Here is a 16931-nt window from a genome sequence, read left to right as displayed (position 1 = left end):
ATGAAGTGTTCAGCTTAATCGTAGGCTGTCACATCCGTAATTTGTCACTACCTGCCACAGTCACATGTTTTAACCTCGCCAAGTCAGCAGCAGGCGATGTAGTGAAAAGATTGTAGAATGATGTTTTAGGCATATGAAAACAAATAGGCCATTTTTGCACGTATCTACATCAGACAGGAATCGACAATTCTCAAAGTGGTGTAAGGGAACTGAATAACGCCCTTGGAAAATGTTACGTTTAGAGCTTGAGATGTCTGCAAGAGTGTCAGGAGCTGCACAATATGGATTTTAATGGAAGAGATGCTGCAAAGTCCCACATGACACCAACGAACGCTAGTCATTGCAATAATACCTCTTCCGTCTCATTGCAATAATACATCTCCCATCGTCCTTTGGACCATGGTGCAGTGGAATATGATCAAATGTGGGTATTGAGAATATTTGGGAAATTACAATTTAAATCCACTACAACACAGTTCTCCTCCAATGAATTTCGAAGGAGACGAGATCATGACGTAGGGCTGGTGGTTTTTCGTGTTTGGTTTGGACTAAGACCGCTGATTTTAGTGGCAAAAACCACTAATTCTGAGTCGTACATCGATATCATTGAATTGAGGGTTGTACTGAAAGATGAATGGATACAAATTCCTGCTACAAAGAACTGGACAAAGGTGTTTCCAGAGTGTTGGATGCTATCATTATAATGAATAAATTAAACAGACCCATGCTCTCTGAATTTGTTAATTAAAGTATTCGTACACATCATTTGTTAAAATTCATTTGTATCATTTATATCTGAATACTTTTGGTAATGCATAAGATTCAGGTCCTATCCAATTTTTCATGAGTGAAACTGATAACGAAATTGTCTGCCGCTGTCTGTTTTAAAAAGATTAAGCAAAGTTCTTAATTGTGTTCATATTCACTTTTGAGTTGTCTATAAACTGTTCACTGCATTTAACTCTGTTTATCCTTGCATTTTCACTTAATGGAGTCACACCGCGAACGTTTTTGAGAGTGTAGACCCAGATAAGATTTCTTCTTGTTTGCTGTAAGCTTCATGTAGAAGTACGTTTCATGGTGTATTATTTATTTTTTGTGACGTCTTGCTCATCGACTGAACCTCATCCTTCCTTCCTGACATCAACTGACAACCTGTGATCGGTCGATTCCTTCTAGCGATACGTGTCTTCAAGTAAAGCTGAACTCGAAGTCCTACGATATTCGTCTTGCATAGTAATAGAAGAGTGAATCGTAATTACCATGGAGAAGTAGCCAGTAAACAGCAACTGTGCTTAGTAATGGGCTTTTTATAACCGATGACCTTGAAACGATATTCAGAAGAGGACTTGTACATATATTTAATAATAAGCAGGTACGGAAACTTTGAGCAGTCAGTCCTAAGGGACACTTAAAACGATACGTATCATTAGATAGGTTTATTAATTCGCTGTTGCAATAGTTTAACAAAGTATGTTCCTAAATAAAAGATATTTTATTTAGAGACACATTTCGAAATATACCTGTTCGCTCAGTAAATGAAAACCATTTACGAGCAAAAGTTGAATATTTTGCTTTGGAAACTTTGTATTATTCTGGTGGTTGCCCAGAAGAAAGTAAACATCGGCGTGTTTTGTATAACTGCTAATTTCGCCACAAGGCCAAATGCAAAATAAACGGCAAGGCGCTGGAGTCTGTTGAACTTGAACCCCCTCATTACAGCCGAACATGATGGTCAAAAAGGTCGGTTTTCTTAGAGCTACTTTTTTATTTTGCATTACTCTATACTGGATTAAAGATAATCTCGTGTCATTGTCTGTTCTTTCTTGACCTTGGAACGTGCTGTTTTCAGTAATTTCCTGGGTGAATGGGGTTTCTCCTAGAATACTACATCCATTGATCATAAACGGAATAACGACAAGGCTTAAATCATGTCTGGACACCGCACAGACACGCAAAATGAACATACCAGGATATCGCAACGCAAGTCACGTGCACATCTTCATTTTTTTTTATATTTTTATTTTTAATTTCACCTCTTAACCTCTGCTCGTTGATGGATACATGCAATAAATCTCAACTGAAAGCGGTTCTGTATCTTAAGAAATTAGTCTCTTACATCATTTCTCCACCCTTAAACTACTCTTATAGAATATAATAGTTTTGCAGGGTCGTCCAATAATGTCAGGTAACATCAATAATAAGAAACAATAGTGATAATTAGCGCTGCTTTTCGAAGAATAACGGAACTTAATTCCCCTTTTGTTGTTCTAAGAATTAAGATGGACTATTTCTCAAGAAATTAAAAGGAAAAACCAGGGCAGATGGTCTTGAAAAGAAAGTGAACGTTCTTCCATACACTACTGCCAGTTCAAAAATGCTGGGGATGAAATCCCACTTTCAGATATCGCATTCAAAACACATCGGTGAAGCCATCCTACCAGTTTTAAAATGATCATTGCATTCCATCAGGAAATAAATGGCAGTGTTGTGGCAGGAAACACAGCATCTCTGATGGAATGCCCGTCAATGGCGAGGTCGTTTCAATGTAGAGAAATGACACCTGGAAGTTGTAAATCAAATTTCAACTGACAGTTCTTTTCTAGTTTTCTTTTCTAGTTTAATATAAAACACTTTTTCTTACGAACTAAACGGTTCTGATTATCGTAACAAATGTTTAGCTAAAGGAATATATATATTTTTAAAAAATCCATTAGCATTAAAGAGACGACATCTTAATTTTATCTGGTTTTGTTTAGAATGAATAGTTTTGCAGTTTATTGGAGTTTCTGTTTTGAATTTTGCTAATGCTGATTTTAATACAGTTGTAGAATCTGATATATTTATGCGGAATCTGTAGAGAATACATAAAATATTCTACCTTTGCGCGTTTAATGATTTTCAAATATATTTATTTATTCATTACATTTTTCTTGCGAAAAACAGTGTCGTGTCGGATGGGCTGGCGATGGGAAGGTATGTGGCTTCGACAGAGACCTGGATGGATGGCCGGATCATAACCTCAACTGTGATGCACCTCGATGCCACGCGGTAAGTTGGATCTAAATGAGTTTTACGGTACTTTTCTTTTACTTAGGATGTTCCTGAAAGTGGTTGTCTACACGGTTAGATCCGATTGTTTGATAAATAGTACTATTTTAGTAAAGCAGATCAGTGTTAGAAATATTTCATTTTTATGGAAAATAATTTTTATAACTACTTTTTGAATATATATTTTTTTTAAATTTAAGTTTTTCTTGGATAGAAGTCAGTCGAAGTCATGCTGCTTAGAGAGGGAGTAATCGCAAAGTCACGAATACTGTTGAAAAAGGAAATGTAAAAGGAAAGTATCGCGGCAACAGAGGAGCTACTTTGTTTCTAGCAAATCCTAGCTGCATCATAAACAGTTCCCCAAATTATAGACTGACTTATCAGATGTTTTTCTTTTTTTTTTAATTTCGTTATTTAATTCACTTTAGACTTTAGATGGTAGGTACAGCCAACCGCTGGTATAAACGTTTTAGTTACTTTGCCCTTCTTGGTAGTATTCCACGTTTCTTGCCAGATGGTCCGGGTGTTGTTCGTAACACGCTTTCGCTCCTTCTTAGGGTCATTATTCATGTTCATCTGTGTACCAGGATCTTTGTAGGGGTATCTTTCTTTAACCATTGGAACAAACCACTGTTTACAACCTCCAAGTAAAGGGATAGGCAGCTTGTTAGTTTGTTTGTTATTTGGTTTTTAGGAGCATTAGCAACTAAGGCCATATTGCTCCGGGATATGCGGTGGTCATTCCCTGACCTTTCCGCACCCTCCGTATTTGGTGGTGACGGGATCGAACCCCGGTATAATCAAGAAGCGTGTGCTACGCACTGCTGCTCCTTTCCACCTGGCTACGGGGGCGCCTCGAATAGGCAGCTGGCCAAGACTTGTAAGACTGGCGTTTTCATGGTTTGGTAGGCTCTGGTTATCCAAAGAGCATTGCTCTTTGGATAGATTGAAGTTTCTGTTTATTGCAGTATACAGAGTCAGAGAGTTTAAAGTGTATTGATGTCTAGCGGCACCAGGGGTTCCCCCATCTCCGCGTTGCTTTCGTTGTTGGTGTAACGGTTCGCTGGGAAGGCCAGAGATTTAAAAGAGAGTGGATTTTGTAAAATTGTATCGTTGTTCAACTGGCGGTTTAGCCGCTGGACCCAACGTTGCTCACACTTTGGCCCCTTGGAGGCAGACCAGGTACCCAGTAGTTTGAAGTTTTTACTCTAGCAGGCCCTGCCACCTAGTTTCCTGAGATTTAAATGACTAGGGCCTAAAAAAAAAAAAAAAAAAAAAAAAACTGCAAAAATTTAGGTTAGGACGGTAGAGAAGGCGATCACAGGATGTTCAGTCAGGCAGGCCCGTGTCCTACCAGGAGAAGAATAAGGGTTGGCAGGGGAAGGGAGGAGACAGTCTTCTCTCTTCCCACGCCAGGAGAAAGGCGTGGCGTGGCGCCAGGAGAAAGGGAGTAAAGGTACCAGGAAAGGGAGCCCAGTACATATCGCCATCAGGCATTGGCAGTAGCGAACATGCTGTCACTGTTGGTGAAGAGTCCAAGTTGAGTATCTGGTCCGATTTGGTGTCATTCATGAGACAGAGGTCCCGTCCGAGGTACGGTGATGATTAGTGCAGCCTTCAAGTCGATGGTGGGCCCCGGTCAATTTCGATGGCAGAATACGTTCCAATTTCCAGATCTCTTACGTTCTGGGTAGGGGTTTTTTTGCCTCTGGAATAGGTCCTTTGCAAAGGTGGTGAAGACTGTGTATTCTTCAGCGGTGTTAAGCAGGTGCTCCATATTCATGGGATGTAGTGAATTCTCGTCAGAGAGTGTGTAAAGTATATTGATGTCAAACGGCACCAGGGGTTCCTCCATCTCCGCATTGCTTTCATTGTGGGTGTAACAGTTCACTGTAAAAGGCCAGAGATTTAAAAGTATATGAATTTTGTAAGCGTAGTGTTATGAATCGTTGTTCATCTGACCATTTAGCCGCTACACCCCTGCTGGGGCCCAACATTGCCCACCCTTGGCTTCGTGGAGGCAGACCAGGTACACAGTAGTTTGAAATTTTTCTTTGGCAGGGCCTTCCACGTAGTTTCCGGGGATTTCAGTGGCTAGGGCTTATGAAAAAAAGGGGGGGAAGCACCAGAAGTAGAAAAGCCGAAAGTTCTTTTTATAACCTCAGTTGAAATTTAGGCGTTTTTAATTTTAGTAAGCTGTGTGTGGCTCTTGCGCATTGCAGGATAGACAGGGGGGAGGAGACTGAAGACTGGTGGGAAAAGACAGAAGTATTGGGTCAATAGGGAAGGCGGTCCCAGAACAGCAGTGAGCCAAGGCCATGCCTCACCAGACGAAAGAAGGGGTGCGGCGGAGAGAGATATGCGAAGAATGTCTCCGCCCGCCAGGGATATGGAATAAAAGTGATTAGGACTAAGGTGCCTTATTTAGATTGCCAAATGGCGTTTAGTACTAGAGCTGCGGTTTGGTGGTCTCAGTCCAATCCCAGCAGGGATCTGGACAGTTGTGGGTTGATTCATGGGATGATGAAATCCCGTCCAGTATTTAGTGTTCCATTTCCTAATCTGGATAAATTTCTGGGTCGGTCCAATCTCAATTTGGTCTATGGATAGCATTGAGTGTTCGTCCTCTGGAAAACAATGTAGGGCGAAGCTCGTGAGCGCTCTGTATTCCTCCTCGGTGTCAAGAAGGTGTGCTCTTGGTTAACTGGGGAGTATCTGATTTTCGTTATGAGTAGGCATCGTAGGTCGTCGTACTGGTCGCATTATTTGAGGTTGTGATTGGCTTGTGCCCTTCTCGAATTCAAACTTCTCAAGTGCAACCCAGGAACACATGTGGATTTATACGCCACAGCGAAAGCGACGCATTTTTAATATATCTAATAATTGGCTGGATTGACGAGACATTCGGACTAACACTTCTTTAATGGCAAGTAATTTTCTTTGCTTCAAAGAGCTTTGAGAAGTTTTGGTTCCCATCCTGAATAAGCTTGAAATCTTGAGGTGACGCTCTGAATATTCTTCTCATTTAATGATGAGAAACATGCTTCTTTTTCATTAAGCCGCACGTTAAGTGAACTATCAGGGAATTAACGTGAGAGAAAAACTGGACGAGACGACTTTGTACTTATAAAAGGTTATATCTGAGTATTTCATATTTTGACATTTTTGAACCATGATACTGTTTGAGGTCTTTATACATAACCAGCGTCTTAGTGCAATTTCTTTAGTCCATTAATTGATTAATGATAATAATTGTAAAAAATGTTCTAAACTTCTCTGCAGTCATCTCCTAGATTTAAAAATAAAGCAAACAATATCGATGAATGTTGAATTTATATATCAAGAATAGAAATAATGCATTTTTTTTTCCAATCTAAAATTGCCTTTCCAGATACTATTAAAGATATTTGCATCAAAATCCGAATATTAGAAAATAAACAATTCTGTCCCCATAAGAAGCTAATAATTCATTCTTTGGTGAAGTGGATCTGGATGATGTGGGTTGTCGGTGACCTATAAAATGTGGGGTGTGGAGGAACTATCTTAACTGAACAGCAACATTTAGTATTGTATGTAATTAGCATTCTTTACAATAAACAGAGGTTCCCAGTTGGAAACCTCTATCGTAAACAGTGAGAACCTTCAACAAGGCTTTCATTAAACATTTGTAATATATTGGGGTGCATACTTTTTGAGAAGACTCTTTCAAAAATTAAACATTTTCTTTATCGCGATTAGTGAAAATCAAGAATGCATAAAATGCCATAAAAGTATTAAATTTATCAATAACTATTGACAGAGAGTAGTCATCGTATTGCTTTGTTTTGATAAGATGGTCAGCCGCACGTTTCCTCCGTATTTAATTACCCAAGAAGTGCCATGTAACCAGTTTCCACCGGAAGAACACTACAAAAGAAATGAAGCTGTATCCTGCGACAAATCACTGGTCTTCTTTGACAGATTCACTACTGCTGTTGCCAGTAAGTGACTCAATGAAGTTTAACTCTGATTGCTAATTGATGTTCTTATTTACTGGAGTAAATAATCTCTAGTATTGTTCATGAGGTTGTCTATTCGGGATAAACTCCGCTAAAGTGAGATAATAAGAAAAAGAAATGTGTAAATTCAAAGTAAAACATCGTTTTAGAGGGACAATAAAATACCTCATACTCCATAACAATCTGTTGGTTGCAAGTTCATGATAGTTTAATTAGTTAACATTTTTCAAGATCACCATTTTCGATTCATCATCTGAATGTTTATTTCCGCTGCAATAGCTTACAACTAATTCTATTAATGGCAAATTTCAGGTTTTCGGGTGGGCCCAGATTAAATCAGTGTCATTTGCATGAAATAAATTGTTTCTTTAAGTTAGCCTATTTATCAGCTATCATTAGCCGTGTTTCTCCTCATCTTGGCCAGTGAAATTGTGGAAATAAATGAAATATGATTTCAATCAATCAGCCGAGCCCATTGCAGAGCGAACACTGTCAGAAGAGTGACAGAGAAATATTAATCAGCACACGCAGGGAGCACTGTAGATAGACAGATAGAGTGAAATGCACAACGCGCGAAAAGGAATTCTCACGGCTGCTTAAGACAACTGGCAGAGACCCTCAGGTTTTGCGGAGGAAAGATGAGCGAAACGTTGACCCGAATCGGGCACGAAGACAGACACTTAATCGATATATTTATGTATTCATATTTAATTAGGGATAATCCAAAACTCGTGTTCAGGAATTTTATCGTAACACTTATATTTTGATTTTATTATTAATAGTTTCAAAATATTGGTTGAATGAAGAGAGTGGTCTTCTGTCTACCACTGCTATGAATTTCATTCTCTTACCTGCCATTACAAATTACAAACATTGATTCAAATATCGGAACTGTTTGTGGGAAGTGGTGGAATAACTGGATTCCTTGAATCTTGTTCGCTTTTCATGGAAAGGTAAGACTTTTAAAGCGAATAGTAATGGCCGAGCCTCTTGGAACTGTATATGAAATGCACGGCACAATTAAGAAACGTGACAAAAGAGATCGACCTGTGCCTCTTGGCAGTTCCTTAGAAAGCCAATCAGGTAATGCATTACGCAGTTACACACAGGAAACGGCAAAGTTGGTTCAGTCGGTGCACAAAGAAAATCTCATCAGCAAATGGGCATAGAGGTTGGCGAGTTCCTCTTCTCGGATGAAACTATTCGAGGCTAACTTGTGCATGGTCTTCGCATTTGTCTTAAATTTCAAACATCAGTTCGCCTTCTGTATCGTCGGAGGATCACGTCGTTTTCCCATTTATCCTTAGATGACAAAGCGAAATTTGACTTGTCAGGCTTCTTTCACGTTTCAACTTTGATCAAAATTTGACGCTCATCTGTGAATTAAGAAAACATTAAATAAATATTCGAAGGTTGGACTTCGTGGTTTGCCTACGGATCACGATTATAATTATTTTTAACTAATATTGCCCCTTATGCAAGCTGGCATGAAATTTAAAATTTCAGCTAAAGGAATTGTGGGAGCGAAGTTGAAAAATATGTAATTAATGATATTGAAATTTCGTATGATTATTTAATGAAAAAAACTTTCGAGCCTACAGGCCAGTAAGGCTCCTGGAGTTGATGGAATGTACCCTGTAATCTTAAGGGAAGCGGCAAGTGAGTGCATTGAACCATTGAGGCTAATTATGCGAGCATCACTAGACTCTGGGGAGATTCCCTTGGATTAGAAAAGTGCCAACGTATCTCCCATTGGCACTTGGGTGGCTCTAAGAGTGAAGTGGGAAATTATCGACCTGTCAGTCTGACTTCAGTGGTAGGGAAAATCATGGAGGCAATGATCAAGGGTGGAATTCAGGATCATTTGGATAGAATTGAAATTCTCAAGGATACTCAGCATGGTTTTGTAAAAGGAAAATCATGTTTAACAAATCTGGTTCGCTTTTCTGAAAGGGTCACTCTCGAGCTGGATTTAGGGAATAATTTCGACATTGTTTATTTAGATTTCAGCAAAGCTTTTGACTCAGTCCCACATGAGCGGTTGCTTTATAAGCTGGAACAGGTTGGAATTACTGGGAAAATCCTTAGATGGATAGAAGGATGGCTTCAGGGCAGGAGGCAGAGGGTTGTGATAAATGGCTATTCCTCAGATTAGGTTGATGTAAGAAGTGGGGTTCCCAAGGATCAGTATTAGGACCACTGTTGTTTTTAATTTTCATAAACGACATCGATGAAGAGATAGAGGGCGTGATGTCTAAATTTGCAGATGATGTTAAAATTGGTAGAGTAGTTAATGATCACTGTCAAGCTGAGCTTCTTCAGAGAGACCTAGATGGGCTTCAGGAATGGTCAGAAAAATGGCAGCTATGCTTTAATCCAACAAAGTGTAAGGTATTACACCTGGGAAACAGTAATCCCAAAATAACTTATTCACTTGGTGGAGTTCAACTAAACCTAGTACTGGAGGAAAGGGACTTGGGTGTTACGATACGGTCAGACATGAAATTCTCTGAGCATTATAAACAGGTCGCAAGGAAGGCCCATGGTGTCCTATCGATGATCTATCGAACTTTTGCAAGTAGAGATAGGGACGTGATAATCCCATTATATAAGGCTTTTGTTAGACCACACTTGGAATACTGTGTTCAAGTATGAAGACCACACCTAAAGAAAGACATCGAGCTTCTTGAAAGGATGCAAAGAAGGGTAACTCGCCTGGTGAGATCGGCAAAAGGGCGTCCTTATGAAGAAAGACTTCGAATATGTGGGTTGCAGAGTTTGGAAACAAGACACAGAGTAGATTTGATTGAGGTGTTTAAGGCTCTGAGAGACATCAGTAAAATGAGATTATAAATGATGCTAGAACTAGGGGACATAAATTCAAGTTACGGAGGGGGGATGTTTAGATTGGACCGCAGGAAGTTTTATTTTAGCCAACGAGTTATAAATTACTGGAATAAGTTGCCTACATGGGTGGTAGAGGCTGACAGTTTGGGGAAATTCAAAGGTCATCTGGATTGTATCTTCGGGTGAGGGAAACGCATAGGATGATAGGTTTAATTTCCTTTTCGTTTATTATTATTATTTTTTTTTATCATGTTTTATTCGGTTTTTTTTTTTTTTTTTTTTTTTTTGGTTGGTGCAGTGCAACATAAGCCATAGGCTTTCTTGCACCATGTGGTTATTACTAATACTAATCCGGCTTATAAAAACTTTATCATGTGACGTATGCATAATGCTAAGAACAGTTTATCCAGTGCTTGCAAGCTATTAAAAATGTCAGTTTTGTTAATGCACCAGCCCACGTCAATAGTGCGCAGCAAACTTTTCTTTTCCCTTTCGACACCATATTTATCATGCTTTCTTATATTGAACAGAATATAAGAAGTCATAACCGAACAGCTAAATATACCCAAGCTCTGGGTGCCTAAGTACAACTTCCAGTTAGAAAAAAAACTAAAAATACTGTTCACAGACAGTAACTGTTCAGAACATACTAAATATTTGTTAGTGGTACAATCCTCCTCTGTTTCCGAGGTCAAATCTATGCGTATATTAAATCACAATCTTTAGAAACTCTATCACTTCCTATATATCTATTGAAGCTAGAATTCACCTCATATCATTAGAAATGGGATAGTTCTCGCTGTTTTAAAATTGCGAGCAGTTCCAGATTACCTGCCACTCTCTCTCTCTGTGAGCGCTCAGTCTAACCCACTAATAAATATTCATGTTAGGGATACCCACCTATCACCAATTCATATTCGTATATATGTATTATGTCTATAGAAGTGTGTTTACGAGCCTATTTGCATATGGTTCTGGCTGTAAAACGCTGAATAACTCAAGGGTAAAAATCCTACTCGCTCCATTTGATTGGCTAACTGCAGTCTCGGCTGAAAAGGACCTTAGAAATTCCTCCAGTCCTTTCCTAACAAGTGCTTGAAGAGTGGCGACACCGCTAAACTATCTCAAAATTTCTACGTCATTCTTATAACTTTTCAGTCATGTTAACCTAATGCGCCTGACCATGTTGCATTTGAACTTATATAAAGGCCTGGAGGTGTTCTAGGCTCATATGCGAATATACCTTTATAACGTATGTAATATGCCACCTCTAAACACAAAGACCATTACTCTTTTGAAATATGTCCAATTCTTAGTGTTATTAGTTTGAAGTAATGTTCTGTGCCATCCCTTGTTTGTCTGTGATAAAGGTAACATTATCACAAATACTTGTATTAGTTCTCACACTAGTTGTAAGTTAAGAATCGAATTTAAACGCTGTCTATAAACTTTAAAAGGTTGAATTCACCCTTTTACCTTGTCCCTTCAGAATTCGACTTAGAACATTATATTCTGTTTGTTGTGGATACAACTGTACATCTTGTTTATTAAATCAAATATATTTTTGTAGGATAACTGTCCCGATACTCCAAATAGTGGTCAAGAAGATGCAGATTCTGACGGCGTGGGTGATGCTTGCGACGAAGACGCTGATAACGATGGAATCGTCAACAATCCAGTATGTCAGCTTTAGTAATAAAATGTAGAATTCAAATTTTATTTGTGTTGATGATTTTTGATTTTATTATGTTTATGATATATTTGCTTATTTCTAGAAGTACAGTGCCGAAAAAGGAAGCAAATAAAGGACTGGCGGTAAATATTAAAAGCAGTCGTTTAACTTAAATGCATAACGATATACGCCTCATGTAGGAAATAATATAGGTGGCGAATAACAAGCATGACATAAGATAACCCAATGACAGCCAGAGTATAAACAGCTAGCGGAAACACAGTGGCCTAGGAAGTGACTGAGATTGCCGAATATCTGCCAGCTTCAATTAAACATCCGCTCGCAGCTGTCGTTCTACTGAATTACCTTAAATAATTCCATTCTCTAATGAAGAGATGATTGCCTGTAAAGACTCGCCCACGCGTGTATTGCAGGTTTGATTTTGGATTTCATCTGAGTTCTACCACAAAGCGAGTGAATTAAAGTTGCAACGAAGCTGCTGTTTATCAGTGAGAACTGCATTAAGTGCATGCAGTCGCAGATATGGGTATTAGTCCTTTCAAAGCGGCATCTGTGACCGTTGCAGCTCCTGGATATTGAGGCTTTGACAACTTCTACTTAACAGACATTACTACAACGGTGAGACATTTAATCACATAACGGAAGGGGAGCTGTAGAATAGTTTGGACAAAACACTATAGTTTGCTATGCAGGAATAATAATGATAAATATAAACTAGTTTTCTGTTGATAGGGTGAAGAAATACGCGGTAGAGAAAGTAATAATATAAATAATTATGTAATTTATCCATGTCTTCGTTTAATGTTAAAATTCTCATTAAAATTTGATATATGTAACGTCATCAGCCAATCCACTGCAGGATAAAGGCCTTTCCAGCAACTTTACAGTTCCTTCTGTTTTGTGCAATGGTCATTCATTTACTGCCCACGAACTCTTGAATTTCATCTGTCCATCTGCGTTTTTGTCTTCCAGGTTTTCTTTTAGGCTCCTCTTGGGTGCCACACTGTTATTTTCTTAGTCTATATGTCATAATGTCTTCGAGATATGTAGCATTATAGTTTAAATCATCGTTTATTTCATCTGGATTCCTTAACGTCGTAATTATTTCTTATATTCTTTCCACTAAATATCACTAATGATCTCTTTAATTATGTTCACCTTCTTCCTACTGCTTAGAGAACAAGACCTATAATGATCATTCGCGCTTTTGCTTTTTATTTTTCTTCTCACGAATGTGTTTCATTCTGAAACATTGACTCGCTTAACAAACTATAAATTGACTTGTTTTTATTCAGTGCAATTGTCACGCGATTGCCTTTTTCATTTCATGCTGCACGAGAGGACTCGTTGTTTCGCTTAACTAAAAAAATCATTATACTTCATATTAACATTTTAATAGCTAATTATGAGTAAATGACAAACTATTTGTATTAATTGAAGGTTAGAGGTTTTTTTTAATTCGTCGCCCGAATGTAACTCAAAGTTCAAGACTTCATATGTTTTTCTTCGAGATTTCTGTAGAAATTAAAAAAAAAAAACCGATAAAGCTGCATTTATTTTCCAATTTATTTTGCCTTTCATGAAATTTGAAGGGACATTATCTTTTTCTTCGGCATTACAAAACGAAAGCAAAATACATCAGCCAGTACTTATTTTAAGTAAATCATTAAACACATTTTCAGCCTTTCGAACGTCATAATTATCTCCATGGCATTACAGATCGTTATGCTCATTATTTGCTAATGACGAAGTCAGTGGACCTTTTTTTATGCTAACTGTCTGAGTTAAACTAAACTGTATTTGTTTTTTTCCGTGAGACAGTAAATCTTATGCCTATTTATTTACTGCCTGATGTGATCAACAGCGTGCAGTCGAAGATCTTAGTTATTTATGCACTCGAAGCTGCAAATGAGTCAAATTTGCTTCAGTTATTTTTATTTTTAACTTGCATCCAAGAGCACAATGCGAAAAGGTATTTTGTAATATTCTTTCTACATTTTACACTCTAGTCAATTGGAGATATTTAAAATTTCTCCAAATGGCACGCCCAAAGATATGAAGCAGAGGAGGGAGTATCTAACCGCATTTAAAGTGTCCCTGGTACTTTATAAAAGATGCTGAAAACCCAATAGTGCGGAAGAGAAATTCTGCATGTATCTGTCAGGGACATGGAAATGCAATCACGATCCAGGTGAATGCTGTAAGTAGCTTTTCAAGTGAGTGCCTTATGTTACTACATGTCTAGCCTCGTCATCGGGAGATTTGAAAGTCGAAATTTCAGACACTTGCTATCGACAGATGTGTGGCTGTTGATGTATTACCCTCAGCTATTACTGTGTGGTATGTGAATGGATGTATGTGTGCGTGACTTGGGGTGGTGAGGGAATGAAACCTATTATCCTCTTAGAATCGGAGGAACAGAGTTTGCACGATTCATAACGTCTTCCGCAGCTTTCACTTAAACTCGGAATCTGAAGGTTTTAGTCCACAATCTCTCATCACTATTCGGATATTATTCGAAGAATTGAGCATTGGAAACCATCTTTCTTGTGTCGAATCCTCTTATGTTTTTGTTGGACATCATAGGTTATGATCACGCCTTTATTCTAAAATTTTGCGCTTTTAAAATATGGGATTGACAAAGTATTAGATATATCATGTACGTCTCCTTGAATTGTTCCGCTTTGATTTATCGGAGGAATAACATAACACTAAAAATATTGGTTAACATAGCTTTGGTATTATGAAAGGAAACAAATTTTTAAAATTAATTCTGTTATATAAGAATAACATACCATGACCCATCTTAATAGGCCACAGTTTGCAACCTGTTTCAGACCAGTCCGGTCGTCCTTATAGCAGCTTGTCTTGAGGATACAATCCCGTAGCGAATCCGAAATGTTAACATCAATTAACATTTAGTTAAATGAACGCGCCTTGGTGTAGAAAATCTTCTTTTACCCTTTGGGTATCGATCAATAAGCCATTTAATTTGCAAATATGTAGAGTTTTTACCTTTGGAAATTTAATTATTAATTTCCACGTAATTCCTTTTACACAACATATATGCAGGCTCATGTATACTAGTTGTCATTGCGCGTATCAGGTCAAACCTCTCCGGGTTTGACCTGAGTCTTTGGATTTAAGCATGCCGTGTTCGGTTCCCCGGTGTTGTAATTTCTTCAGGCTGTAGAATGGTAGAGGAAAAATATAAAATTTCTATTACAGTTTGAAATGTGATGTTTGTTTGGAATGTGCATAACTTTCGAAACCATTTCGGGAACCTTTCCCACTATATGAAGTGCTTTAAAAATATAGTATTAAATTATAAAAAGAACTAGTATAATTTTTTTTATTATGGAAACAAACTAGATAAATAGGTACATAAAAATCTGAAGCAAATTTAAGAAAGAAATCAGGCAAGTAATTAATAAGAGTTTAAGCACTATTCTTCTTCAGAAAAATTACTTTAGGTAATAAAAAGAAGAAAATTATATCCAACTGATAGAATAACTTGCGTACCTCTAAAAACGTAGGCAGTCAGACGTTTTCTTAAAATACACTTCTTTACATTAGCGCCTGAACTATTTTCCATGATAACTGTGGTCTGTTAGCTATGAACAAGGCAAAAGGTCCCACCAGGATATACCGGAGGAGGAGCATCTTTAGACGAACACGGAATCAAAGAATTTACGATTATACGTCTCCAGTTAAAATAATAATCAATGATGAAGATCGAAACTGAAGACCACCCTGGAGAAATCATAAAATTCACGCTAACGTAATTTTAATTTTTAATTTCTTTCTTTTTTTATTGCTAGGCTTTTGAAAAGTCTAGCGCATCCGCTAGACTTGAAAAGAGCTTACTTTACTAGATGCCTTTCCATAATTATCTAAGTCAGAATAATCCATTACCATATTTGTCCCTAAGTACAATCGTGACTTCATATCTTATGATCCTTTCAGTTCCCTTCTCCCCTTCCTTTTCCAGAAATTTATTCAAGTACACGCGACTAGCTGGGTGGTCTTGTTTTTTGGCCCGCCTATAAAATTATGGGTTTATTTACGTTTCGTTGTTCTAAATATCCCTTCTCACTAAAAAAGCAGTCTGTATTGGATGAATATAAGTCTATTTATTCTTTTAATTTTTTACAATCAATAGATATATAAAAAATAGTAAAAGCATTCTGTTTTCGAACCAGAGAATAAAACATATCACGTTATTTTTTAATTGCTAATCCAGCTTTTCAGAATGACCGATGCTTATATTCCTCCTTTGAAGTTGCGAGATCATAATCACATCATCGAAAATAATTATATCTTAGTGACAGCCAACATGGTACAAAAACAACACGGCTTTTTTAAGTGTGCTACTGAATTCTTTAATTGGTAGATTGACTATTCAGGCAGAAGAAATATCATCTCATCAAGACAGTAGATTTTATTTTGTATCAACGCTTTATTTCTGCGCGCTTCCAGTTCTTTTAACCAAAAACTCAAATAGCACTGAATCTGCTAAATAATACATTTAATACCATGCTGTAGGGAGCGCTGATACAACTGGCTAAATCTGTGCAGCTGAGATAAGTTGGACACCACTGCAACAAGAATTATGTGGAATATCACGGAGAATGCTTTGTGTGATGTTCAGCCTGAAAACTCTTGAAAGAACAAAACTGCATCTAAGTGCAGTTTTCTTTATCAATGGTTTGCGTACATCATAACTATTCCTGAAAATGTAGCACGCACAGTTCTGTGTTATCTTTTAATTTTTATGCAAGACAGCTAAGCGTATAGATATTATAGTCATTATGCAGTTGGAAATCATCACGTTATTTAATTTTCTGTAAAGTTTTCTGTAGCGGACTTCGTTGGTACACATAAGGTAGTCTGAAATATATTTTGGTTATTTTTTGAATTGCTTTTTACTAAAGATATTATTTTTCTCATTATCCGGTAGAGTGTCAGAATAAATAATCAAATTTCTAAGTGCACCATTTTAAACAATTTCACCTCAAAAACATCGATTGGTAATCAAATGTATTGCAACGCTTGCAAGTTTTTCTCTTTTTTGACGCCTTCTAGAGATTTTAATAAATACAAATATCTGTACTTTGTTTTGACACAGGGCGAAGAATAACGTGGACATTTACAACTGGGAATTAATCACTTCTTCCTCAGTGAGAGGTACAGAAGGGAGAAACAATACATGTAGAATAATCTAGGTAGATGATGTCTTATAGTGGTTTCTGTTGAGGACTTTTTTTCGAAATGCTGAAACCATACATCATCTGATATAGATGCCTGCCTGCCTGTATATTCGAGAAATGAAACAACGGGGG

General features: G+C 37.6%; 1 protein-coding gene across 1 annotated transcript in view; it reads left to right on the top strand.

The window, feature by feature from the left end:
- The window catches only part of LOC150080595 (cartilage oligomeric matrix protein-like), a 301419-nt gene that overhangs the window by 191083 nt on the left and 93405 nt on the right, over positions 1 to 16931 (top strand). Inside the window, exons 12-13 of the mRNA XM_090382000.1 lie at positions 2947 to 3051; positions 11467 to 11574. Of these exons, the coding sequence (XP_090238126.1) occupies positions 2947 to 3051; positions 11467 to 11574 (213 nt within the window). The remainder of the gene's footprint in view (positions 1 to 2946; positions 3052 to 11466; positions 11575 to 16931) is intronic.

This window comes from Mastigoproctus giganteus, chromosome 9 (assembly GCF_048544385.1).
Source record: "Mastigoproctus giganteus isolate SK-2022 chromosome 9, ASM4854438v1, whole genome shotgun sequence".
NCBI classification, from domain to species: domain Eukaryota; kingdom Metazoa; phylum Arthropoda; class Arachnida; order Uropygi; family Thelyphonidae; genus Mastigoproctus; species Mastigoproctus giganteus.
Note: the sequence above shows the minus strand (reverse complement) of the source record. Positions and strands in the feature narration are given on the sequence as shown.